General features: G+C 41.1%; 1 protein-coding gene across 2 annotated transcripts in view; it reads left to right on the top strand.

Moving 5' to 3' along the window:
* Positions 1–27,181, top strand: part of MTREX (Mtr4 exosome RNA helicase) — a 55,570-nt gene that overhangs the window by 19,945 nt on the left and 8,444 nt on the right. For both annotated transcript variants that reach the window (XM_087815250.1, XM_087815249.1), the window contains exons 13-25: positions 865–975; positions 2,495–2,596; positions 5,099–5,224; positions 5,899–6,049; positions 9,613–9,785; positions 10,294–10,362; positions 13,822–13,950; positions 17,181–17,291; positions 18,377–18,565; positions 18,765–18,928; positions 22,382–22,487; positions 25,383–25,439; positions 26,902–27,064. In XM_087815250.1, the coding sequence (XP_087671376.1) occupies positions 865–975; positions 2,495–2,596; positions 5,099–5,224; positions 5,899–6,049; positions 9,613–9,785; positions 10,294–10,362; positions 13,822–13,950; positions 17,181–17,291; positions 18,377–18,565; positions 18,765–18,928; positions 22,382–22,487; positions 25,383–25,439; positions 26,902–27,064 (1,651 nt within the window). The remainder of the gene's footprint in view (positions 1–864; positions 976–2,494; positions 2,597–5,098; positions 5,225–5,898; positions 6,050–9,612; positions 9,786–10,293; positions 10,363–13,821; positions 13,951–17,180; positions 17,292–18,376; positions 18,566–18,764; positions 18,929–22,381; positions 22,488–25,382; positions 25,440–26,901; positions 27,065–27,181) is intronic.

The raw sequence follows: 27,181 nt of genomic DNA, 5'->3' as shown, positions 1-27,181 counted from the left end.
TGTCTGCTTACACGTGATTACTTTGATTTATAAGGGATTTATGGTAAAACTGATAGCATATTGGTATTTATTTATAATTTATTGATCTTTTTTTAGAGAGAGATGAAGGGAAAGAAAGAGAGAAACATTGATTTCTTGTTCCACTTATGTATGCATCATTGGTTGATTCTCGTATGTGCCCTGACCTGGGATCCAACCCGCATCCTTGGGGTGTGGGGACAGTGTGCTGTCCAGCTGAGCCAGGGCCAGCATATTGGTATTTAAAATAGTATTTAACTTAGAAAGTTTTCTGTAGGTTTCCTTTCCAGCTAATTGTTAGTATAGAAGGGCCAGGCCTGTCCTGATACGTTTGTAACCCAGCACACTTCTGATAGTGCAGTGGACAGCAAGTGACATTCTGATGCAGTGTTGATAAGAGTGACCCCTTCCATACTTTATTTATCTTTAGATGAAGTATATGTTAAACATTTTTATAGTAAGTTACTTTCTTTTTGGTTTGAGTTGGCCAGTATTTAAGTTTTTGTGCAGACACTTTTTCCTCATAAGTTTTTAATTTTTTTGGAGGCTATAAAGTGATGCTGGATCATTTGAATGAGGCAGCAAAGCATTTATAAAGTTTATTTAAAACATGTCTTTCAGACTTTTTCACAAGCTTCATAAAGGAAGCTGGGATAGGGTTATTCTGTGTTTTGGGTTTAGTCTGGGAATATGGGTTTGGTTTTTGCTTTTATTCTGAAAAGATTATATAGCGTTTCTTTAAACAGCATTCTTCCTTGATTACCCATTTTCCTTAATTTGGTTAGTTTTAACATTTTAAATTTTCTTTTTCCTCATATTGTAAAATAAACATCATTTCAACCACAGGTTGAACACGTACTTCCTCTTCTGAAGCGTGGGATTGGGATCCACCATGGTGGTTTACTTCCTATTTTGAAGGAAACTATAGAAATTCTCTTTTCTGAAGGATTGATAAAGGTATGGTTTCATTTTTATTTGTTATGCCCTAGAATTATGTGAACAGTTTGAAAATTTTGGAGAGCACTGTTTACAGACAGCTTTGTATTGTTTCATTGTTGATTTAACTAGGTAATGTGCGTGGCTAAGGTAATGCACTTGACTTTTATCCTTAGTGTTATACAGGTTTCCCCTGCTATCTGAAGCCTTTCATAATCTGAAATGGCAGAAATCAAAAAAGCATTTATATTTACTTACATGGAAAATTATTGCTCTTTCCCAGACCCAAAAATCAACACACTCACAGTGTCTATTTTGTTCATCGCCATCAAAATGCTTAATTACATCTAGGTTTATACTGAGTGTAACACTCTTACAAGCTCTTAGGCTTTTCTGACTCCTTAGGACACATCATGCTAATGGGTGCACAGAGTCAGTCAAGATATGGCACACGTGCTCCCAGACACAGCTCAGAACTAGGGCTTGATGCTGAGGTGCTGAGTGTGATTCCCAGGAAAGGAGCTTGGCAGAGCCACTCTGCTGCAGAACAGATGCTGAACATGGTTTTTGCTTTTCACCTTTTTTGGTAAAAGCGAAAACCCTCTTTGGATTTCTTTTAGTTAGCATAACAGCTCCTAGTGTAGGTCTTTTGTAAAAGCAAAGTGGTGGAACATGAACTTTCAAAATGGGGAGGAGGAGGGTACTTGCACTTCATAAATTTTGGGTTTAGGTAAAAAAATCATTTGAATACTTTCTTAAAATAAGAAATAGTAACACGATTGGGTGCAGTGGGAGATTTTGTAAGAGATGCTATTGAATTATCAGACCTGGAGTTGATTCTGTAGGTGTACCCTTTTCTGTACAAATTTAAAAGACTTGTTTAGAGAAGACAGGAGAATTGCAGGTAGACTTACACAACAAGTTTTGATTTAAACCACTCTAATTTAATGTTTAAAATTATGTTGATGTCTGTACCCAGAAATGGGATGTTAAAAATCAGTTACAACTTCAGAATGTAGTCATAAGCCTGTATGTGACTCACATTATTTTAAAAATCAGAAATTTATCATGAGAATCTCAGCACTAAGTAGAGTATTGGAAAGAAATTTATTCATTTTAAAGAACATACTTGAGGTGTTTTAGATGAAGAATTGGTCACTGTTTATACTACCTGGGTCTTGTTCAGGCCCTGTTGATGTTCCCTTCTAGACTGTATATTTGTTATGGCCCATTTTAAAGACTCTTTTCTTAAAAGTGTGATGCTAGTCTGTTGTAAAACTCAAATAGAACAGTTGTGCATAAAGTAAAAAATGAAAGACTGTCATTCCTCTCATGTCCTAGAAATTTCCACGAGCCCATGTGCAAGTAAAACATGCTTTGTTTTTAAACAAACGTGATTATACCACTATGTTACTCAGTTTTGTTGCCTGCGGGGCTCTTCATTTTCTAACAGATGGACAGCATTCTGTTGAGTTGATGAAGTAAAGTGTTTGTCTTCTTCCCTTTTGATGGATAACTGTATAATTATTCATTTATTTAGGCGTTGTTTGCGACGGAGACTTTTGCTATGGGAATTAACATGCCAGCTAGAACAGTTTTATTTACAAATGCCCGAAAATTTGATGGGAAAGATTTTCGATGGGTAAGTAAAGTAATTCAGATATTGAAATAATGTTACCTTTAATTGTTTATCTAAGGTGATTTTGGTTCATGCAGTCTTTGAGATTTTTCAGTTCTAAATGCTCATGAACTTACACCTGAGCTAATACCACAAGTTTATCAAGGTTAAACTTTAGATCCTTTACATTTCTATCCTTTAGCCAAAAGCCAAAAATCTTTTGTTAACAGAGTTTGGTGATAAGGAAGGGATAAGTGTGCATATGATTCAGGAATGTTTTAAAGCGTCTTAAATACAAGCATTTTCATTTCCTCAGTAGTTGTTTTTTATTAAAAGTTGTGTGTGGATTTTTTTTTAAAATATGTTTTTATTGATTTCAGAGAAAGGAAGGGAGAGGGAGATAGAAATATCAATGATGAGAGAGTCATTGATCAGCCGCCTCCTGCACACCCCCTGCTGGGGATCGAACCTGCAACCTAGGCCTGTGCCCTGACTGGGAGTCAAACCTGGATCTCTTGGACGACAGGTTGATGCTCAACCGCTGAGCCACGCCGTCCGGGCCATTTTCTCAGTTTTAAGCCATTGGAGGCACCTCTGCTACAGTGGCTGTGGTTGCAGCTCACTGGTTCACCCTCCACATTTAAACCAGAGGTTCTCACAGACTTGACATAGGTCTTCTCTAAGGCAGAGGAAAGAGAGAAAGTGGGGATCATGAGTGAAACACTGAATTGGGGTAAAAAGTAAGTGAGGCAAGTAACCCATTCAGCAGACAACTGGGGAATCTCACACTATGGGCATAGAACTATTGTAGGTCCTCACCATGCTAAAGTTAAAACAAAACCGATCCTACTCTCAAGAAGCTTAGCGGGTGAAAGTCGACAAACATTCAATAAAACGTTACATTGTGGGCTCAGAAGTACGTGTAGGGAGGAGAAAGAATAAGGGAAGTCCCTTGTCTGTAAGGGTCGGGAAGGGCTGCCTAGGGAAGGCGGTCCTCACCCTGAGCAGCAACAGCAGGCGCTGTGGACTAGGCAGCCGCTTCTGGAGCTCACGGGTGAGGGGGGTGGAGGAGGAGAGATTGCCAGTTGGAGTGTCCAGTGCGAGCCGGACACTCCCATCATCTGCGTTTGGAGAAAATTGAAAGTAGTCAACTCTTTACTTAATTTTGTATCCGTGAAAAGGGCGATCTTTTCCGTTTGAGGACATTTCTGGCAGTAATTACTAATCATCACAGCACTGAGAAGTAGCCATGGTGGAATTGTAAAGCTGGAGAATTTTGTTTGCTTTATTTTAAAGTGTGTGGGATGCTATCTATACAAAGAGAAATGTGAATATATGAGGCAGTGCCGTTTCTCTTTAGAAATGTTTCCATAGCCTCAAAAATTTTCTTTGACCTGTAGCTTTTTGAATTGAACTTTAAAAATTTCATACAGAATATGATTTTTAATTCTGAAGCAGCCAAAAGTCATGTTTTATATTTTAAATTAATGTAAAATTTAAAATTCTTCACTCTTACCAGTTTAAAATTACTCTCCAAATAAAATGGATGACTCAAGAAAATAAGTAAATAAGTCTTTTGTGGTTTTACATGCTCTTGGCATCCATGGGCCCCAGGTAAGGATACAGAGGACAGTGGATTACTGAATTTAAGGAGGCGACGTTTCCTTGGTGAATCCAGGTCCTGGTGATGAAACTTGAAAACTGTGATGCGCCAGAGTGTGGCGACGTCCTGGGCCTGCTGCAGTTTATCACTGCCGTTTTCAGATGTTCTTTTCTGATGTTGGGGGGTTGGTTTTGTTTTTGTTTTTGGAGGCTTTGTTGCTCCCAGGATGTTAGGCCTGTCTTTGATGCTGTCAGTAATGTGCCTTCTTGTAGCATAGTGGCTCTTAATGCTCCATGAATCAAATATTTTTTGCGAATCTGGAAACTGGGTCCTCTCCCCACGAAATAGTAGACAGGCTCTTACAGATGAGACTGCCCGTGGTCAGGCGGTTTGTTGTCGCCCTGAGACCTATCTGGGGGGCTCACTAGCCCTTATCCACTAGGTGGTTCTAGGTGATGAATAGACTACTGAACCATAAGGACAAACACTGAAAATAGAGAATTGTGCTTCTTTAAAACAAATGTTAATTTTACATTAATCTCATTTTGTAAATTAAGAAAATTTTTGATCCAATTAGGATTAAACTTCGGTAGAGTTTGGTCATTGTTTGTTTTTTTTGGTTTTGCTGTTTTTCAGAATATCTAACTTAAGATGTTTTTTCTGCCAGTGAATTAACTAATATTTACCTGTAGGTATGGTGTATTTGATCATGTTGGAGCTAAAATTTAAATGTTATTCTTAAGTGTTTTGCATTTTTGTGTTTTCACTTATACTCTCTTAAAAGTTCATGTTTTTAATCATAGGTTTTGGGAGTTTTTTTGAACTATGTAACTTGTGCTTATGTGTTTTATAAGAAAAAATTTAAGAATATGTTTTTACTAGGTTTTCTCTTAAACTTGGAATTTTTTATGATGTCTGTTCAGATTTCCTCCGGTGAATACATTCAGATGTCTGGTCGTGCTGGAAGGAGGGGAATGGATGACAGAGGCATTGTGATTCTTATGGTGGATGAGAAGATGAGCCCAGCAGTCGGAAAGCAGCTGCTTAAGGTTGGCCTGCAACTGCCCTGAGTGTTTGTGTGTCTTGCTGTGCCAGGTAGAAATACTAAATGGTTTTATATCATTCTAGGAAGCTGAAAGTTTTGAGATACTAATTTTTGAGTCTCATTCTGAATGAATTTAGTATACTCGGTCAGCACAGGATAGGTTATGCTGCAGTAACAAACCCACGTCTCAGTCACTTAAAGGTTTATTTCTCTTACCTGTTCAAAATACTCATTGTTACTGTTCAGCAATGTGAGCCAATGGAGAAGCCACATCTTGAACATTGCCAGTCACTGTGCCAGAGGGAAGACGTAGCTTTTTACACCAGCAGTTAACTATTTCGCCCGGAAGTAACACTTCACCACAGCTCATTTGCCCACCCACTGGGGTGGGGCCAGACATGTCATGCTGTCTAGTGTGTAGGCGCAAGGAGCTGTACACACTGCCAACAGGATTCGAACTGCTTCTTTCCTGTTCAGTGATTTTGTTTTTTCCCTTCATTTTCTCAAAGATGAACTATTTTATCACTCTGTATTGGTCATTTTAAAGGAAAGAACGTATTACATTTCAGCAGTATTCCTTAACATGGAGTTAAATTATTAAGCAATTTAACAGGTGAAAAATATTTGTGTAAATTTTCTTGAATAACTAAAACACTGACATGTTTTTTCCTCTCTCAGGGCTCAGCTGACCCCCTGAACAGTGCTTTCCATTTAACCTACAACATGGTTTTGAACTTGCTGCGTGTGGAGGAAATCAATCCTGAGTACATGCTGGAGAAGTCCTTCTACCAGTTCCAGCATTACAGAGCCATTCCAGCAGTGGTGGAAAGTAAGTTGGTCCCTGCATGGCTCACTCAGCTAAGCCCTGCTCTTGCGCTGCTCGGTCGTTGTGTTTTCTGGTGAACCAGGTCTTGGTCCTTATATACAGTTAGGTAAGAACTACAACGGTCATTGTAACTGACTAGAGCATTTCAAAGTGAAAGTAAGAAAACCTTGTTAGGACACCCCTGTAGTTGATTCAAATTTAGCTCTTAATTAAGACCTGAGGAAGTAAGGAACGAGGAAATAATTGTGACTGATCACAACTTCTAGCTGGGCTGATTTTTGGACATGACTTGACCAAGAGCCTGCTACCCATTCTGTGAACCTAAACATTGCCACCATTTCTCTGTCCCCTGTCCTGTCTCCCCAAGCCCCAGCACCTGTTGTGTTCAGTGTGGTTGTGACTTACCTTTTAAAAAGATTATGGGGCCCAGCTGGGCGTGGCTCAGCGGTTGAGAGTCAACCTAGGATCCAGGTGATCGGGGTTCGATTCCTGGTCAGGGCACATGCCCGTGTTGTGGGCTCAATCAATGACTCTCTCATCATTGATGTTTTTCTCTCTCTCTCTCCCTCTCCTTTCCTCTCTCTGAAATCAATAAAGGTATATTTAAAAAAATAAAAAGATTATGGAACATCATCTTTGGCCCCTGGTGTTGCTCCTGAACACTTGAATCTTCTCACAGTTGAATTATCCCTGCATTTCCCTGCCTCTGCTTTTAAAGGAGCAAGTCCTGTTATTCTAACATTTTCAAGCCAGTAAACAAAAGACTACCCAAAGTGTAACAGACTTTTTAATGGAGGAGGTAGGAGTTTAAGTGATGAGAGAGGATTGAGGGACTTGCAGCCCCTTCAGTACAGTTTGCAGGGCTGCATGGTGGAGAGGCTGATGCTGTCCCCTGCTTCCACTGCGAGCGCATCTGCATGCCGCTGGCTCGCTCGTTACTAGGAAGGTGTGATTCCTTTGCTATGGATGCTACTAGAGCCTTTCAAAGAGACTGGTGTTACATTCACTATCTTAAATATACCAAAATTAAAATTTGGACTGTGGTAATTAATATTTACAAATATAGTAGTTTATTTTTTCTTACGACAAATTGAGAAGGCTGGCATACATGAGATGTTTTTTGTTTTGATTTACTGAATCCACCATGGATTTTTCAGTGAGCCATAAGAGTAAAGCTTCCAGGATTTCCTTGTTCCTTTACTGCAGAGAAAAATGCAGACTTAATCTTTTTGTTTAGTTTCATTGATAATGCCATAGTTAATAGCAAGAGTTGTGGAGTTACACATGGGACTACCTGAGCTTTAGTTTGCTCTCTTATGCAGTTGGGATAATATCTAATTTATTCAGTTCATGAGAATTCAGTGAGATAATTTATATTACATTCTTAGTAAGTACCTGTTTTAATTATTGATAAGCTTTAACCTGTTCAAAAATTTGCTTGGTATACTGGAGTAGCAGTCCATTTTGCCTTCACGCACAGGTCTGTTCCCTGTGTTACATATTCTTTGATAGGAATGTGTCTTCGGAACCACTACCTCCCTACTCCCTGTGGAGGAGGGAATTGGTTGCATAGTGTCTTAGCAGTTTCTGGCTGTGTCTCACCTGCTGTGCCCTAGATGCTGAGGCCGTCCTGGGGTGGGGGTGGTACATTGCAGGGAAAGCAGTTGCTCATGCTGAGTTCCTCTGCTCTTTGAATGCGGGGGCAAGAGATGTCTAAAATTTGGATGAAAAGCGGGCTGCACCAAAGCTTCAGGAGTGGTCTGTAGCTGTAGTTAGGTCCTTAGGTACAAAACACAAGGGACTTCTTAAAACATCTCTCAGGCTTCTGACTCATTAGCACAGAAGTGATTTGGAGTGGAGGGTGGGGACAGTGCCTAAGCATCCCAGCAGAGGTCTGAGGCGTCTCCATGAACTCCTGACAGAGCTTAGTCAGTGTTGCACTGCTTCCTGCCAACAGGGTCACTTTGTCACTTCAGGTCAGACAGCAGGACCAGCATTTCTGTGTGTAGTTTTCCTTCTGTAACTTCTTACTGACTTTAGTCTCTCGAATATTGGTATCGTGCTTTAATGGTTTCCTTTTGTGGTAATGTGTGTCAGGAGTAGCTGTCTAGCCTTTAGTGGATGGAATGCAGCCCCTATAAGGAGCTGTGCTGGCCAGTTAGAATAAGCAGGACGAGGCAGGCGGTGAGCTCAAAGGGGTGCCAACAGGAGCCTCTGGCGGGAGCAGAGCCGGCCATGGGAAGGCTGGTGATAAAGAGTACAGTGTCACCATCCTTCCTGAGGACTTGCTCTGGGTTGTACTGGTAGCTTCCTACTCTCCATATCTTTTGTCAGTTAGTCTCTGACTATACCTTTGCAGGTTATGGGTACTGTTGTTACCTTTATTTTGAGGATAAAGAAACTGACGCATGCAGGTTAAGTAGAGGAGCTTGATCAGTGGAATGGAACCCATACATCTGTAGGCAGTTGATTTTCCACAAGTGCCACATGGACAATAGGACAGCTCCATGCAAAAGTATGAAGTTGGACCCTTACCTCACATCATACACAGAAATTAACTGAAACTGATGACAGTCCTAAATATAAGAGTTGAAACCATAAGAGTCTTAGAAGAAAACGTAGGCATAAATCTTCGTAACCTTGGATTTGAGAGTTTCCTGGAGAACACACCAGAAGGACAAGCAGCAAAAGAAAAGAGATTGGATTTCATCAAAGTTTAAAACTTATACTTCAATAGACACCAGCAATAAAATGTAAAGAAAACCCACAGACGGGGAAAAATTTGGAAAAATCCCGTATCTGATAAGGATCTAGTGTCCAGAATATATAAAGAGTTCTTACAACTCAACAACAAAAAGCCTGATTTTTAGATGGGCAAAGGATTTGAGTAGGTATTTCTCTGAAAAAGATAAACAGTTTGCCAACAAACACATGAAAAGAGGCTCCACATCATTAGTTATTTGGGAAATGTACATCATAGCCACACAGGTACCACTTCACACTTGTTAGGATGGGTGTTTTTAAAAAGGTAATTAACAAAATGGTGTGGTCATGTGGAAAACAGTTCAGCACTTCCTCAGCAAATTTAGTGGTAGAATTACCATGAGACCTACCAGTTTCACTCCTGGGTGCATGACCAAAAGAATGGAAATATGTTTAAACAAACACTGTGCATAAGTGTTTACAGCAGTACTATTCACAGTAGCCAGAAGGTGGAAGTAATCTAGATGCTCATCAACTGGTAAAAGGATAAACAGAATGGCACCCACACACTGGAATATTATTCAGCCACAAAAAGGCCTCAGACATCCCACAGCATGGATGACAAGGCTGCAGATTGTTTGGTTTCACATGTGTAAACTATCTAGAATAGGTAAATCCAGACAGACAGAAAGCAGACAGAAAGGCTGCCAGCGGCTGGAGGAGGAGGGGCATGAGGAGGGCTTGCTTAGTGGGTACGAGTTCCTTTTGGAGTCCGTGAAGTGTTCTAGAACTCGGTGGTGCTGATGGTGGCATACGTTGTGGATGCACAGTGTTTTTATATTGCACATGTGTTTTCTTTGCAGAGGTAAAGAACTCAGAAGAGCAATATAATAAAATAGTAATACCTAATGAGGAAAGTGTGCTCATCTATTATAAGATTAGACAGCAGCTTGCAAAGCTGGGAAAAGAAATTGAGGAGTATATCCACAAGCCAAAGTACTGCTTACCATTCCTGCAGCCAGGCCGCTTGGTCAAGGTATGCCGTTTTTAGATAAAATATTTGGGTGTTTTAATATTTGTCTTACTGGTTCCCTGTGGCTCTGATTAGGGGGGTCATTAATCAGATTTTCATTTTGGAGGGTACAGATTGAAGGAGACAGTTTTGGAATTAACATATAAAATACTTCCAGTTATAAAATCTAAAAATAAAGACAGGCTTCTTTTAAACTAAGTTTTAAGAAGGATGAATTCGTTAGCTATAAAATAGGAAAGACTTTAGATGTTCTCAGAACAAATACACCATGTTACCATTTTTGACATTTGTTTTCCAATTGAGAGTCTTGTTATTGCTGCTGAAGAGGTGTGTGGAATTTGGCAGTGATTTTATTCTGTAGAGTTAATATCTTTTTCCGTAGGTTTAACAGTGATCTTTCAAAAATGACTTCACCAGGAAAACTTGGTTTTATTAGCCTGGAATGTAGGTGTGGATCCCAGGTTGCCTTTGGACACAGATGTCCTTATTCACGTGCTCTACTTCCTTTCAGGTAAAGAACGAAGGAGATGATTTTGGCTGGGGAGTCGTCGTGAATTTCTCAAAAAAGTCGAATGTTAAGGTAAACCATTGTTCTTAAAGTAGAATTCTATATAAATTGTTAGTGAAATGGTTTTTTTCAGACTCATGAAATTGATCAAAGTAGAAAAAGTATTAAGAGAAGTTGTAATAAATTCTGCCATAAGGGATTAAATTTTTAAATAATCTTAAATTTGTGCTTAACAGTATGGGTTACTTTCCTAACAACAACAATGAACTTTAATTTCATGACAGTTTATATTTCTTCTCTGAGTTCATCATTCCTTTATAAGATTTCTCTTTAAATGAATATCAGGGAAAAATCAGCTTTCGACACTGAAAATTAGAATTTTGATTTGGGTACATATTAGAGAGTTGAAGAAAAGAAATTAGGAGAGCTGGTCAGATGTACTTGTCCTCTCTAAATGAAGGCAATAATATAGTTGATTTTGGTCATTATTTGTATAAATATTTTGGAAAGATGACTTATATGTGAAATTAAGGATGATTTTGTTAGTTTGTTAGGAGAGTGACTGTCGTGAAATTAAATCAGCCATCCTATTATATTTTCTTTAGTGCAGTAGGTACCAGCCTATTATCTGCAGATGTGTGACCTTAAGCAAGACATTTTGTATCTCCGCACGTATCTTTTCGTATCTTTAAAATGAAGACACCGGTTTACACAAGATACCCTGCTCTCTCAAGGCTGACCGTGTCCTGGTTTCGCCCTCATTAGCTTCTTTGTCCCCCTGGGTGTAGAGGCACGTAGGACTGAAGCTTTGGGATTGAAAGTCCTGAAACCTGTACATGAACTTTGAGATACTGAAGCCAATTGCTGTTGCAATTATGTTCTTAGGTTTGTGATAGGCGATTGATTAGTGATCAATGACTAATCCCACTGAAGAGCTTCTAAGGATATTTAGTTTATTACCATTTTGATAAAATATCAAAATGATTAGTAATTGTTAATTTACAGGATTTTTTTAAAGGATTGTCACAGTTTACCTCATTTGATCCCAATTTGACAAGCATGCGTTAATCACAGACACACAGTCCCCGTGCTCAGGTAACTGGCCGTCAGTGGCAAGCAAAGGAGAATATAAGGAGCACGTGATGACTGCTTCAGGAAAGATGGAAGCAAAGTGCACTTGGAGCCAAGGCAGGTCGCCACATTGTAAAAGGAATGAGATGTTGGGGAAAGAAAGCTCGAATGTATGATGGGGAAGTTAGCTCTGCCCAGGTGGCTCCGTGGCTGAAGCATCATCCCATACACCAGAAGGTTGTGTGCTCGATTCCTGGTTGGTGCCATTCGAGAGGCAACCTATCAATGCCCCCCCTTCCCACCCTTTGTTCTCTCTCTAAAAATCAATTAACAAAAAAAAGACATATCCTTAGATGAAGATTTTTTAAAAAGGAGTTAAAAATTTAAAGAATTTATGTTATAACAGCCCTGGCCGATGTGGCTCAGTTGGTGGGAGCATTGACCCATACCCCAGGGGGTGGTGTGTTCGATTCCTTGTCAGGGCACATACCCAGGTTGTGGGTTTGATTCCCTGTCAGGGCACATATGAGGCAACTGATTGATGATTTCTTGCATCAATATTTCTCTCTATATATATGTATCAATTTTTAAAATCTTAAAAAAAAAAGAATTTATGCTACAACAGTCATGGGAAAGCAAAATAGGACATTCAGTGATTGTCTTGTGCGGAGGATGGCATTGGCGGCCTGTCTTTACCAGGGTGCTGAACGAGAAGTTGGCTGATAAAAATTTTATCTTAGGAAATATTTTAACAGCATTTTTGTTAAATGGTGCAGTAAGGCAGAGTTTTTAATATGTTTCCATAGAAACATGAGGATATTTCTGTAATGTTGCAAATGGTTTGGTAGCTCTGCTGCGACAGGTGATTGTGTTAGATGTGCTTGAGCTCTGACCGTCACCCCTTCGGTGTGTCTTACAGGGGAGGAGGTTAAGCTTACCAGTAAAAGCTACAGAGTCCTAGACTCTCCACACACATTAAAGATTGTTTATAAATCTTACGTTATTTTTGTCTAAATGCTCACGTCCCCTAACACTTTGGAGTTAATTCATTCATCAGGTTGTGGATCTTACTTACTCCGAGGGTTTTTCGTTCCTGGGATACTAAATATAACTCACTCATTCCCCTCAGCCATTGGCACCTTGGAAGAGTTGACAGTTGATTGTAATTTACTTAGCTTAGGGCTTATAAAATTCATTTTATATTGACTAAGCTATACATATACCTAACCTCTGCAGAGACAGACCTAATTTAAAATATTATCCAGCTTTGCTTTGTGTCTGTATCAAGCTGAGGGATGTTTTGAAACTTCTTTAAAAGGAACCATATTTTAAAATAGGGTTGCTGCCCAGCCGGGCGTGGCTCAGCAGTTGAGTGTCGACCTGGGATCCAGGAGATTGCAGTTCAATTCCCGGTCAGGGCACCTACTCAGGTTTCGGGCTCGATTCCCAGTAGGGGGCCTGCAGGAGGCAGCCAATCAGTGATGACTCTCTCATCATTGATGTTTCCATTTCTCTCTCTCTCCCTCTCCCTTCCTCTCTCTGAAATCAATAAAGATATATTTAAAAATAAAATAAAATAGGTTTGCTGAGGCAAACCTAGTTTCCTTCTGGATTGGGAAGTGGAAGTTGTGCTTTCTTTGGGGAAATTTGACCTTGATGATTTAAGATAATTACGGTTGTGTTCTTGCTTTGTATTTGGAAATATATTTTACTGTTGTTAAACAATGGTAGTTTATTGAAGAAATAGATTCTAGGTTTGGAGTCATTTCTTGACAGTTTTCATTTTTGAACAGAAACTCGGGGGCGGGCGGGGCGGCAGGGACCAAGCAGTCACGTCTTTTTGCCAGGTGTCCCCCTCCATCAAAGTAACTTTTATCTACTTTATGCAAAGTCGATAATTCAGGTATTGAATTTAAAAGCAGAGGGATTCTTTCCGAAGGAAAAGGCCTGATGACTGAGAGGCTGCTGCCGACACGTTAATACAGTGCCGAGCACGTGCTGGGCGTAGCTCAGCAGTTGAGCAGTTGAGCGCCGGAGAACCAGAACTCATTAGAGAGTCCTCGGCAAGATGGCAGGAAACCACAGTGAGGAGGGACCAGTGTATTCAGACAGCTACTTCCAGTGTATTTTGTTGTTTAATTAGGGTAATTTGAAGATACAGATTCATGTCTTCGACTGATAACTTCAATTAAATACAACTATAAACTAATCACTAGAGGCTTAAAATGGCATTTTGTGTCACGGTTGACAGTGATCATACTGTTTGGATTTGTAGTATCGAGGGATTTCTTCTCATCCAGTGGAGCATGTTGAAGGCTGGAGACAGAGCCTTCATTTTGTGAAATAGGCATTTACTGACAGGATGTGCCAGTCACGGTGCTCAGGGCTGAGGACACGGCCCTTGGACACATGGGGGCCAGTGTCTGAGAGTTGTTGACCTCCCTTCTCTTGTTTTTCTAGCCCAATTCGGGGGAACTGGACCCTTTGTATGTGGTGGAAGTGCTTCTACGCTGCAGCAGAGAGAGCCTGAAAAACTCGGCCACGGAGGCTGCAAAGCCAGCCAGAGCTGATGAGAAGGGGGAGATGCAGGTGGGTGCTAACCAGTTGTTATCCCTGGGTTTCCCGAGTGACTGTAACAGACATAGCGTCAGGATTTCTAGATTGGAAGTTTCTGAGGTATTTGAAGGTCTGTTCCAGCCATCTGAAGACCAGTAGAGTGATCCATGGGATTTCAGCTCTTTTTCTTTTACCACGTGTTGGCGGGTTAATGACAAAGTGCAAGATGAAAGAGTTTTAGTTTTCACGTAAAGTTGGATTTTACCTCAGCCATAAAAATGTTTTGTTATTTTTATGATCAAATAGTGATATAGTTTTATTTTATCCTAAATGTCATTTATTACATCCCTGTGAAAATGATTGAAGCAATGTTTTGATCATGAAAAATGCCTGTCCACGGTTCCATAAAGTCATTTAATTTATTGTGCTTTTAGCGGATAGAAAACATTCAATTTGCCACGTGAGAGCCCATATTTCTTGAACATCATTTTATTTATTTTAAAATAATTAAAGCCCAGCTGGGCGTAGCTCAACAGTTGAGCGTTGACCTAGGATCCAGGAAATCGGGGTTCGATTCCCAGTCAGGGCACATGCCCGGGTTGCGGGCTGTAGCTGATCAATGACTCATCATTGATGTTTCTTTCTCTTCCCTTCCTCTTTCTGAAATCAATAAAAATATATTAAAATAAATAAAATAAAATAATTAAAATAATTTTAGGTAATATCTTCTTATAGATTTCAGATATGTGTTTGCTAATATGATACTGGGATTTGTTATTTTTACACATTGCTTTAGGTTTGTGGCGTATTGTCTGGGTCTTAGGAAATGTCATGGTCATGATGTTTGTTCTATAGACTGGCTTGTTAGAAACTCAGATCCGCCACCACAGGGTCACACGCTGCATAACCTGAAGCTTGTGGTTCCTCATTGGACAAACCCAGACTGTAGGCATCTATAGTATATCACTGACATTCAGAAATATCAGTGTCTTAAGAGTCACACAAAAACTGAGCAACTATTCCAGATAAAGAAGAGCAAAGAAAGCACAGCTAAATTCACTGCATGATCCTGGATTGGACCATGGAGTAGTTGGGGAGAGGGGAAGGGGTTATAAAAGGCATTGGGAAAGTACATGACGTTATTAGGGATGTAGATTAGATATCATTGTATCAACATCACATTTACATTTTTTTTTACCTTATCTTTATTGTTGAAAGTATTACGGGTGTCCCCTTTTTCCCCCTTTGGTCCCCTCCACCCCACATCCACCTCACCCCCAGGCCATCTCCATACCAGTGTGTGTCCATGGGTTATGCTTATAAGCATGAAGTTCTCTTATTAATCTCTCCCCACCCTCCCCCACCCACACCCACACCTTCCTCTGAGACCCCTCAGTCTGCTCCATGTTTCCGTGTCTCTGGATCTGTTTTGTTCATCAGTTAAATTTCCATCTTTTAATCTTTGTTCTCTGCAGGAAGGCGGGGGAGAGAATGAGTGGTAAAGCAGGGGGTCACACGTGGACAATGGCTGAGTAAACTTGGGCGTCCTCTGTCCTATTCTTTCTGTAAATTTGAATTTTTGAAAACACCAATACCATAGAAGAACAGAAACAGTAGGGAGTGTTGTAGATTAAGGAAGGTTAGAGAGCCCTGATGCTCAAGCATTAAATGATCCTTGGCTGGACCATGGATCCCAGAGAAGAGGTGGTAATAGTAGTGATATAGTAGTGATGGTGATGGTAATAGTAGTGCTATAGTAATAATGGTGGGGTGGGGGTGGGGGTGGTAATAGTAGTGATATAGTGGTGGGGGTGGTAATAGTAGCGATGTAGTAATGGTGGTGGGAGTGGAGTTGATATTCTATAAAGGACATTATTGGGTCAGGGAAATTTGAGTATGGACAGTATAGTAGATGATAATTTATTTTTTGTTGTTTTTTGAATATTCTTTAACTTTTTATGAGCTCATAATCTTGTCGCTGTGCATGAGAATGTTTGTTCTTAGAAGGAACATGCTGAAGTATTTGGTGGTGGGGTGAGGTGACCTGCCTGCAGATTAGTTTCAGATGGTGAAGAGAGGAGGGGAGGAAAGAGGAAGGCAGGAAGAAAGAACAAGCGCCCCTGAACTCTTACGTCAGAGAAGAGGCACATGGCAAGCTTAACAGTTGGGAAAACCTGGTTGTGAAAATACAGTGAATGGACAGTTTATCAGATTATTTTTCATCAATTGCTTTCAAATAGAAGCTTGTAGTCATGGTGTTTAGACGCTGCAGACTCCCATCTTTGCAGCCTCCATCTGTCTCACGTGTTAACAATAAATGCCATCCACCTGTAACATTTGAGTGTGACCTCTGCTATTTTAGCCTTGGTACATGCACATCTGTTCACACTGATACTTATTTCACTAACATTTTTAATGTAGGAACTATTTTACATGCGTTGTATCATTGAATCCTCACAGTGGTTTAATGAGACAGATTTTATCCCCATTTCTAAAACGGGGAAACTGAGGCCTAAGAAGGTTAGGTGACTTGCTCAAGATCACACAGCTAGCGGCAGACTGAATTCAAACCGGTCCCTCTGGCCTCTAGCACCCATGCTCAACTCCTCTCCCGTTTGTTCAGTAAACACTGAATATGTTTGTTACCAGCAAGCCAGTTTTTCATGGATCATAGGAAGGTAGCCATAGGAGCCACCACGCTGACGAGTTTGGATCTTAGTTCGTAGAGGCCTCTGAATTTAAAGGAAGCAAACCGTTGAGAGAAGGGTGTTCTCAGGAGAAAGCATGGAAGGACGTGTAGGTAGGTGATCCTGGAGATTGGGCTGGTGAAGTGCAGTGTTTTCTCTGCCTGAAGCACTAGTTTTCCTCTCCTTCCTTGCATCCTGGGCTCACATGAACTTCCTCGGCCTTCTAGCCCTAAAGAGCAGCCTTTCCTCCCTCTGTAACGCTGTCTGTAGTACTCTCAGGGATTCAGAAAGTGCCCAATAGGAGGGCACAGGTGAAGTATGGAATGTGTATTGAGCAGTCATTTACTTTCATGAACCATTCATTTGCCTGTTATTTAGAGGTTTGAATTAGTTTTTACTTTTAAAATACAGTCTCTACTAAGATAAAAGCTCCCACAATGATTATTTTCTACTTATTACACCTGTCGCATATTATAAATGCAGCTTCCTTTTAGGGAGTTAAACTAAATTTGGGAAATGGTAGAATTTGACAATGTGTAGTTTTAATTGTAACATTACGTAACTTTCTGTTGGTAGGTTGTTCCAGTTCTGGTGCATCTCCTGTCGGCTATCAGCAGTGTCAGGCTCTACATCCCCAAGGACCTTCGACCCCTGGACAACAGACAGAGCGTTCTCAAGTCAATACAGGTACATGTGTAGATTTTCTCAATTAAATATAAATGTTGTGTACATATACATAGGGTTTAGAGTGAAGCATCTGAAATGCTTTTACACGTATTGTTTCCTCTCACAAAGCTACAAGCACTAGAGTCAGTTCCTTTAATAACAGTGGTGGCAGCAGAGCTACTGTGGACATCCTCTCAGTCCACTCCAGTGAGGACGGAGCCTCTCACGCTGCACAGGAGTGAGGGAGACAGGGTCTGTGTGTCAGGTCATGTGCCAGGACTTCTTACCATTTTTAATATATTTAATAAATGGTTGAAATCTTTTTAATTTCAGCAAGAAAAATATGACTTTTAGAAATTTATATTTTCCATTAAAAACAGGAACATTGTTATTTAGTAAACACATGAGTTGGTGTCTGCTGCGCGCTGGAGGCTCTGTACTAGGACCTAGGAAAACAGAGGTAAAGGAACAGGCCACTGTCATTGGGCACTTTAGGCTTTGGGTGTACCTATCTATTTACTTATTTCAATTCCTAACGGGCCAAACCCTGTCTCACCTTTAAAGCCTGTCCAAGACCCTGCTGTTTCCTAGGGGCGCCAGGCTGCTGTGAACTATCCTTTCTCTGAGCTCACATGCTCATCATAGTTACAGTTAAATCATGTAAAAATCAGTTATCGAGAGGGCTCTGGACCCTCTGAAAAGCTTACATCCTTTGACTAAGTCATGCCCTCTGGGAGTCAAACCCAAGGGAATAGTCGGAAAACTGAAACAAAGTACACACTTAGGAGACCTCAGTGCAGGGTCACTTAAGGTGCTGAGACGTTCTGACAACCTAGGTTCAGGGTAACGGACCCTCAGCAAGTTGTGCCGTATCCAGGCTGTTGAGCATAGTGCATCCCTGTATCAGTGAGTCTGAGTATAGCACTTCAGAGGAGTGTTAAAAACAAGCCACTGGGAAATGCACTCACATGGGAAGTTTAAAATTACACGTATGTAGCAGCCTTTTTATGTTTACGCATAGGAAAGCACAAAAGACAATACTGACTTTGTTTACTCTTAACTAATTTTGTTCATAAATGAAAATTAATTTTAAGTATTTGTTTCAGGAAGTTCAGAAGCGTTTTCCTGATGGTGTCCCCCTGTTAGACCCAGTCGATGACATGGGCATTCAGGACCAGGGCCTGAAAAAGGTCATCCAGAAAGTGGAGGCTTTTGAGCATCGGATGTACTCCCATCCCCTTCACAACGACCCAAACCTGGAAACGGTGTACACGCTGTGTGAAAAGAAAGCACAGGTATGGCAGAAACTTGATTGTATCTCAGAATCCTGTGTATTTCACTAAATAAGTGAGAACTAGGTTCCTCCTTCCCCATTAGGGTGTTGACAGAGAGGTGTGTTGCAGAGTCCTAATAAAATATTTGTTTCATTTCGTGAGGAACTCCCATTTTACTCTGTTCACTTTACTGAGCTTCCTTTATACTTCATATCCTTAGATTGCAGTAGATATTAAGTCTGCAAAGCGGGAACTGAAGAAAGCAAGAACTGTCCTGCAGATGGATGAGCTCAAGTGTCGCAAGCGTGTTTTACGGCGACTGGGCTTTGCCACCTCTTCTGATGTCATAGAGATGAAGGGACGCGTGGCATGTGAGATAAGCAGGTGAGACCTGGTGGACATGGGCTGTTAACCTCGTAGGAGAGAGAGCCACCGTAAAGTGATGAAGTTGTACAATACCTTTCATAGTAAATGCAGGTTTTGACTATGAAATTGAAGAACTAGAAAAGGAAAGTGTTTAAAAATCTCCAGATCCCATTAATTGACATGAACATCACTGGCGTTTTGATGTCTTTCCTTTTTCTATATTTTAATGCACTTTTACATAATTGTAACCTTATTTTATGCATAATTTTGTGTTCTTTCTTTAAAATTATAAACATTTTTCCACCTTGAAACTTAGCCTAATAACCATCATTCTTTTATGTGTGCAGGAGATTTTGTTAACGTCTTGGCTGTAGTCGGGTATTACAGCGTAGCTGTTACAGGCCCCAGCATAGAATCGGATAGAAGCTGTTGTCTGTGTTGGTCATCTTTTGCCACGTTACAGATGACCATAAAACTAAGTGGCTTGAAGCAGCAGCTGTCCTGTCAGTCTGGTGGTCTGTGGATTAGGAACTCAGGAAGCCCACTGGCTGGCCTGGCATTCTGGTCCCACACGAGTGTGGTCAGCCTGAAGTAGATCGAGTCTGTCCATAGTCATGACCATTAGTCTCAGTGAGTCTACACAAAGACATTCTGAAAGTTTTCTATGTACTTACCGTGGCCCCACTGGACAAGGCCAGAGAGCTAAGGCCTTGGCTGTGGTTTCAGACATTGCTGGTAAAGACTCTCATGTTCTCACTGACCTTGGTTCAGATGTTAGGAGCTCAGACATCTGCCGGAACCAGGTGGAGACTGGCGAGCAAGACAATACTTGGCCACCAAAATGGGCAGCGAATGACCAGATCACTAGTTGTTATTGCAGAATAATGTGATACCCGATTTTCCAATTTAGAAAAGCTGGCAATCCCAAATTTGAGGTGAAAGCTTTTGATTTTTAAATGTTCACATACTAAATCAGTCATTTTTTAGTCACCATGTGAGCCAAATAAAACATTTCTTCAAATTAGCTTTGCCCTACCGGCTCCTGTTTTCCTTCAGCCTGTGATGAATTTCAGCTTTCCCACTTTGTCATTAAAGAAACTAAGCACCATATGTCAATAATTTACCCCGGATTAACTGTAGACCTCAGCACTGCTCCTAATTCCTTGCCAAAAGCAATGTTACTGGAATTATTTGTCAGATTATATAGCCCTTAATCTTAATAACTAATGTAGACTAATTCCTGTGAGGCATCTGCAGGTAGATTTAGTGTTGGAAGAATGGCATTGATTTTATTCTGAAATAGAATGCTTAAAGTACATTCCCCTCATTTGCTTTCCCTCTGGTCTCTGTTTTGCTGAATAAATCCCAGCCACTAAAAGCAAAAGCTTGGTAGTTATCCTGGACTCCTTTCCCTTCTGCCCCTTCTCTCGTCTTCCTGAGCGGTGTCCTCTGCCTCCTGCCCTGGTGGCTGTCCCCTCCCCACCTGGAGGCTGTTCTGCAGGAGCCCTCCTGTGTGCACCTCCCATCCTGAGTCTGCAGCTGTCCTCCTTCCTGCTTTCAGGGTGTTCTTTCCAAAGCACACTCCTCCTCTGTCATGCTTTTGGTAAAAGTCTCCTGGGGACTCTGTTGCGTTTTTAATAAACTCCCTGAGTCAGTGTGTTCTTGCCCTCGCTCTCTAGCCTGCCGGTTTCCGTATCGCACACATTGATCTTTCTGTTGCCTAGCATGGCCTTCCGCTCACTCCCCCCATATCCTGCTAATCCCTGGATGTTTTCCCCAAGGTCTTCTGAAACTTGCTCTGAAGTTCTCTAACCTGATTTTAGGCCCCTCGCTGTTTTTAGTAGAATCGCAGTTGTAGACTGCTAGGTCGCCATCCGTGAGCATCTTTCCTGTCCGCCTCCTGCGCTAGACTGCAGTCCCTTACAGTAACCTCTCCCTGTCAGTTCACCGTTGGGAACCCAAATTTAGTTTTCTTTGTTTTTGAATAGTTGTAACTGTAACAATTGCTAGTTTATGATTTGATTCTTTTTTAGAACTCTTCCAAAAAGAAAAAGTGTGCTTTTTTAAAAAATAGAGTAACATTCTTATAATTACTGAATGAGTCATTAAACCCTTTAATGTAATGTAAGATAAGCACAGAATGTAAGGTACTTTGTGGAACTTGTGATAGAACTCTGGAGACGCCATCAGTATAATCTTTTTTAGCTTTTGTTGACACAGTTGAGAATTCAGAATTTTTTATTTTCCACCCATGATGACAAAAATAACCAAAAAAGAAAATTTTAAATTATTAGCAAATCAGAAGAGTAGCACAGAGACAAGAGCACCCTCGACAAGTGATGATGGAGACATTAGTCATGTCAGCAAAGTCCTGGACCCTGGTACAGTCTCCCACTCAGGAGTCGGAGTGATAAATATATTTCTGAGTACAAAAGGAAAGTGCAAGGCTCTTACTTGATACAGTCTCCTTTCCATTAGGCAGGAAGGGCTGAGTTATGTGGCACCGTGTGTGAGGGCTTGGACCGTCCCAGGCATCCATCGTTTATGACTGCACTAAATTTCCCTGGTGCCGTTCTCAGTGTCAAATACTGAAGACAGTTGTAAAACAAAGACACTAATAAGAAACAGATCATGAAAAAACTGTGGGATTTATCATTCCAATCTATCATTTGATCTGAATGTACAATATGGGGCAAAGAAGTTGACCTTCCTCTCTTCAAAGAAATTTTGACTTGTCAGATTTTTAAAAAAATATCATGTTTTAATGAAACAAAAGAGGAACGAAAACTAATAATAAGCGAGAACCCAGAGATGTCTTTAAAACCTGGAGTCAGTACATTTCGACAGGCAGATGCACGAAGGATCAGGAGTAGTGATGTGAATGCTGTTGGACGTGTCTTTGAGATCAGGAATCGCGTTTACTGCACAAATGCAGCCCAGACCCATGAGACAGCTGACTAGCAGCCATCTGCCACCTTCGCAGGCCGTGGCCCGTCTCTGTTCCTAGATTTGGGCACTGGGAACGACAGGATAAAATGCATGCGGCTGTGGGTGCTCAGGTTCTAATCAGTTCGTTCTCATTAACCCTTTATTTTTTAAGTTATTTGTAAAACAACAAAGTTAAAGACAATTAAAAAGGTCCTTGGACCTAGATAATAAATGGCTGGAGGGTTCTGTGTTTCTTGGTGTACTGAGCGTTAGACAATGGTTCTTTACCTCAGTGAACACGTGCAGCTTGGTATTGGCTAGAATGGGATCTTTCTCTGCAATGCCCACTTTAAATTTATTATTTGCATATTGGTAATATAAAGACCTGCCATTTCCTTAGTTAAATCTTTGTCACTCCTCACTGATTACTCCTTATATCAAATAATTTTGTTAAGAGTTTCATTTTGAGGGCGTGCTCGCTCGTGTGTGTGTGTCCCCCTGTGTCTTTCCGTCCTGACACTGGGCCTGACTCTCCTGCTGCAGTGCCGACGAGCTCCTGCTCACCGAAATGATGTTCAACGGCCTGTTCAACGACCTGTCTGCGGAGCAGGCCACGGCGCTGCTGAGCTGCTTTGTGTTCCAGGAGAACGTGAGTTCACCGTCTAATGCCCTAAACTGTCTGTTATGCACAAATCCTGTAGCCTCACTCTAACACTGTCACGACAGTTTACTTGTAGAAACACTACTTCATATGTACATACTGTGGGTGCTGCGGGTTAGAAACCAGGACAACTTTAACAAATATAGTGAGTGAGGTAATTAAATGCATATCAGGAAGGAGAGTGACGTGGGATTTTATTTTTGGATAATCCTCATTAAACAGATACCAAGTTTTGAATGTATTCTGTAACCCGATGCCTTGTTCAAAGGTCTGCCTAGGAGGACCGTCCTGGACAGAAAAGGGTGAGAGAGAGTAACGTCAGGCAGATCTAGTGAAAACAGTGGGTGCCTGAGGTTGGGTTCCTGCCCCGCCCCCCAGTGCTGGGGAGTCACTGGTAAGCTGCTCCTTCAGCTCCTGCTGCTGTGGGCAAGGTCTCTTAGGCAGGCACCACTCTGCCCAGACCTCACCTCACCCCTGGATCAGCACGGAATTGTCCACGAGACCACTTGCACTCATCCCCAAACCACATGACCTGTTCTAATTAGAAAGGTCAACTTCATGTTTCACATTTCATGTTTTAAAGTTTATGCGTTGTGATGAAATGGACAGAATAAGACATTTGCCTTCTGGAGATAATTTTAATGTAGCTGTTTAAGTTTTAGAGGGCCTTTACCATGTACACAGCTCAACTTCTAAGTAACTCGTGAGACGGATGGTTTCTCAGTTTAACTGTTTCCTTATTTATTAGGCAGATCAGATACGTTACCTGTTAAAGTAGGTGGCACTTTCCTCTCAGCTCCCGATTAGGGTTAGATTGCAGCCCTAGGGGCAGTGCAAGCAGACAGCACAGTGGTCCAGAAACTGTCCACTCCTGAGGGTGCTCGCATGCACCTGTGAAGAGATTTAGGTTCAGATTTTATTCACTGATTTCTGAGATGACTGTTAAGAATGTTTTGCATAGACCTGAGTTTAGAGTGTTCAAGGAAGGTGCTCTTCCTTACTGTGGCACCATGAGTCCTGTCTTCCCAGAGGCCAGTGAGTCGCCTCAGCGGAGGAGCTGGTCTTAGCCAGACCCCAGCTCTGCAGCAGTGGGCAGATGCTCCTCTGTGGGGTGAACATTGGTCTGAGGTCACGCTGGTCTCTGTGGTGCCCTCAGTTCTTGTGCGGGTTCCTTTCAGTGTCAGGATGAAGCCTTGTGCTAGAGTCACAGTGTTCTCTATCTACAAAGAGGGAATTGTGGAAAGAGATACAGTGTAGTTTGCTCAGTACACAAACTTCTGTTTCAAGATGTGTTCTTTCTAAAGCTGGGCCCCACATTTTTTATGCCATTAGACGTAATTTAAAGATAGTGTACAGTCTTTATAACAATATTTACTAAGCACCCACTGTGTACAATGCACAGGTCTAGGCTCGAGAGAGAGCAAAAATGTTTCCTATCATGGTACTTAGATGCTAGTGGATGAAGGTAACAATACAGAAACAGGGAGCACCTGGATGAGGGTTTTGGAGACACATAAAAGCAGAGGAGGCAGGCAGAGATTTCGAGGTTGGGGGAGGTTGCTGTTTTAAATAAGGGGATCAGAAAAGGCCTCACCAATCAGAGTGAAATTGGAATTGAGGCTTAAAGGAGAGATAAGGAGGAAAACTGCACAGACCTGGTGGAGAGCATTGGTGAGACCTCACTTAATCACTTATGGGAGGGCCAGTGCCTTCTACGTACAGGGACACCCAAGGGGAGGACACCCATGGGAGCTGCTGACCTTGAGTGGACATAACATCAAAGACATTTAGCAGTCCTGCCCTCGCTATTACACTGCTATCCTGATTCACTGTGGCCATTGTGTTCTTTCGTCATTCCTGCTTTCTTATTTTAACAAGAACAGCATAGAACCTAGGTCATGATTTATTATATGTATGTATACACACGTGCACACACTATTTATTATGTATATAAACATACACAGGTCATAACTTACTTTACATACATACACACACCCTGGTCATGACTTATCATATACACACATACACACACACACACACGCACGCATGAATCAAATCAAAACCAAGGCTTTGTAAATACTGCTGCTTAAAATTGCAACTAACCTATAATTGCTGTTTTAAAAATTTACCTGTTATTATTTTAAGTCCTTTATCACATTCTTGTAGTAATTTTGTTTTTATATAGTAAGTCTATCTTTGTCAAAATCTTTTCACAAATAATATCTTTATTCTGATCACAAGCCTGTAGGTTCCAGGACCTGACCTTTTCTCTCTGACAGGGTAAGAAACCAACACAGAATTTGAGCAGCTTGTCCAAGTTCATTTGAGTAGTTAGTAATAAACCCAAAACTCTGGTTTTTGTAAATGAGAGGTTGACAGACTTTTCACTAGTGGAAAGGCAGTGTTAACACAAACTCAGATAAAATTTTAACTCTCTTACACTTTGTTAGAGAGCTAGAAATATCCGGTAAAGTGAAAATTGAGGGCATGTTTTTAATGTTTTTTATCCCAAATTTTCAGTTTCCACAGATTGAGTTGCCTAGAAGCCAAAACTGTTTCAAAATCAAACTGTGATAAAACAGTTCATAATAAGTTTGATGTAACTAAACTGCTGTGCGTGTTCACAGTATTTGCCCTCCCTCTATTCCATCTGTGGTTACAAGTTGAGCGTTGAGCTCTCTGTACGTGCGGCAGTGGGTGTCCTCGCAGAGAGAGAGGGTTATGGTTTAGGAGGGAGGAGTGCTCATTTGCTTTCATACACCGAGAGATGATTATAAAATAAATGCTAAGGCCCAAGGTCCACAGTGTGATATTAATGGGTGTCATAGAGCTTTGCTTGTTTTGTTTTGGGTTTTCACATCAGACCTTCCTTTTCCTCTACAGTCTAGTGAGATGCCCAAGTTAACAGAGCAGTTAGCAGGACCACTTCGTCAGATGCAGGTAAGATTTTTTCTGAACTTCCTATTTTATGAATAACATATTGTAAAATAGACAATTTTGTCATTCTAATAGTATTTATCATTCAACAGAGACAGCTTCCTTTGGGGTTAAAGATGTCACTTGATGTTCGTCACATCACTTAATGCTATTTGTAGCATGTCATAGCGTCACTGTGGTTCTTAATAATTAAACAGTCTTTCTCAGCAGTAGAATTCATGGCATGAGCTGCTGGGAGGGCAGGCTGGCATCACATTATGTCAATGGGCTGCACCAGCAGCTCGGTACCTGCTCTGTTTTCCTCCGATTGCAAATGGTGTCTTGATGGACTGGGACTTAGCCGATCTTTTTGTTTATTTTCCATTCTAGTTTACAACAAGGTTTTAAAATCTCTTGTATCCTAAGGAATTATTTATCTCTGGCTTCTCAAAGTCACAGTAGCTTATGGTAATGAATTTGTGTCTGTTTTCTTAGGGTGAATTGATTTTTGTCTACCTTTTCGATATTACACAGATAGGGAAGATGAACTTGAAGACATTGCACGAGAGGAATGAAAAGGGATTCATAGGAAAAGGCCCCTCAGTGGAGCAGTTAGCCATCCTCACTGTTACTCAGAAAGTTAAACTTCCAGAGCCATGGGAATCTCTGTAGCTGTAGGTGGTTTTGACCTTTTATTACCAAGGAGAAAAGAGTGAACCTAAATTTCTCATTATGGGAGGAGAAAATTCAGATTTACATTTTCTGAAGCACTGTTGGGGGGAAAGCATTATTTTGCTGTAGGATTTATGTTTCTCTAAATCTGTTTTATTACTGTTTTTGTTTTGTTAATGAAACAGAGATTGGTTAAATGCTACTCTTGAATAATAAGTTTCTGGGTTTTGGTGTTTTTTGTTTATTTTTGTTTTTTGGAATTTTTTTTCCTTTTTTTAAATGTATCTTTATTGATTTCAGAGAGAGGAAAGGAGAGGGAGGGAGAGAGACAGAAACATCAATGATGAGAGAGTCACTGATCGGCTGCCCTCTGCATGCCCCCAACTGGGGATCAGGCCCGCAACCCCAGGCATGTGCCCTGACCAGGAATCGAACCCCGATCACCTGGATCCTAGGTTGATGCTCAACCCCTGAGCCACGCCCGGCCAGGCTGATTTTGGGGATTTTTATAAAAGTTTATTTGAGCCCAAAATCTCAAATGCTCCAGGAGTTTCTGTTTTTGTAGAAAAGGTAGAAGTTGGTGAAAATCATGATCTTGGTATATTTTTCTTAGTCACTTCAGTGTAGTGGGAAACTGTACTATTTGTTCACTTAGCAGCAGAAAGGGCACCGGCTGCTTAGAAGTGGGACATCCACAGTGCAGGCCTCTTACCTAGGAAGGGAGGGGCCCGGTGGGGCGCTGGATTCTGCAGATAAAGAGAAGGGGATGTGGGAGATTGTGAGTAAATTTTAAGTATGTCTTTTATCTTCAAAGGAATGTGCTAAACGAATTGCAAAAGTTTCAGCTGAAGCCAAGTTGGAAATTGATGAGGAAACTTACCTCAGCTCGTTCAAGCCCCACCTCATGGACGTCGTGCACACCTGGGCAACTGGGGCAACCTTTGCCCACATCTGCAAAATGACAGATGTCTTCGAAGGTATGCTTCAGTTCTGTGTTACATACACTCCTTCCTGATGCAGGTACATATGTACCTAGGGTGACGTTTGTTTGTTTTTAATAAGAAAAAGTTTTTTTTATAAAGTCACAGAGGTAG

This window comes from Miniopterus natalensis, chromosome 3, assembly GCF_054644295.1.
Source record: "Miniopterus natalensis isolate mMinNat1 chromosome 3, mMinNat1.hap1, whole genome shotgun sequence".
Lineage (NCBI taxonomy): Eukaryota > Metazoa > Chordata > Mammalia > Chiroptera > Miniopteridae > Miniopterus > Miniopterus natalensis.
The sequence above is the reverse complement of the archived record's forward strand: the minus strand, read 5'-3'. Positions and strand labels throughout refer to the sequence as shown.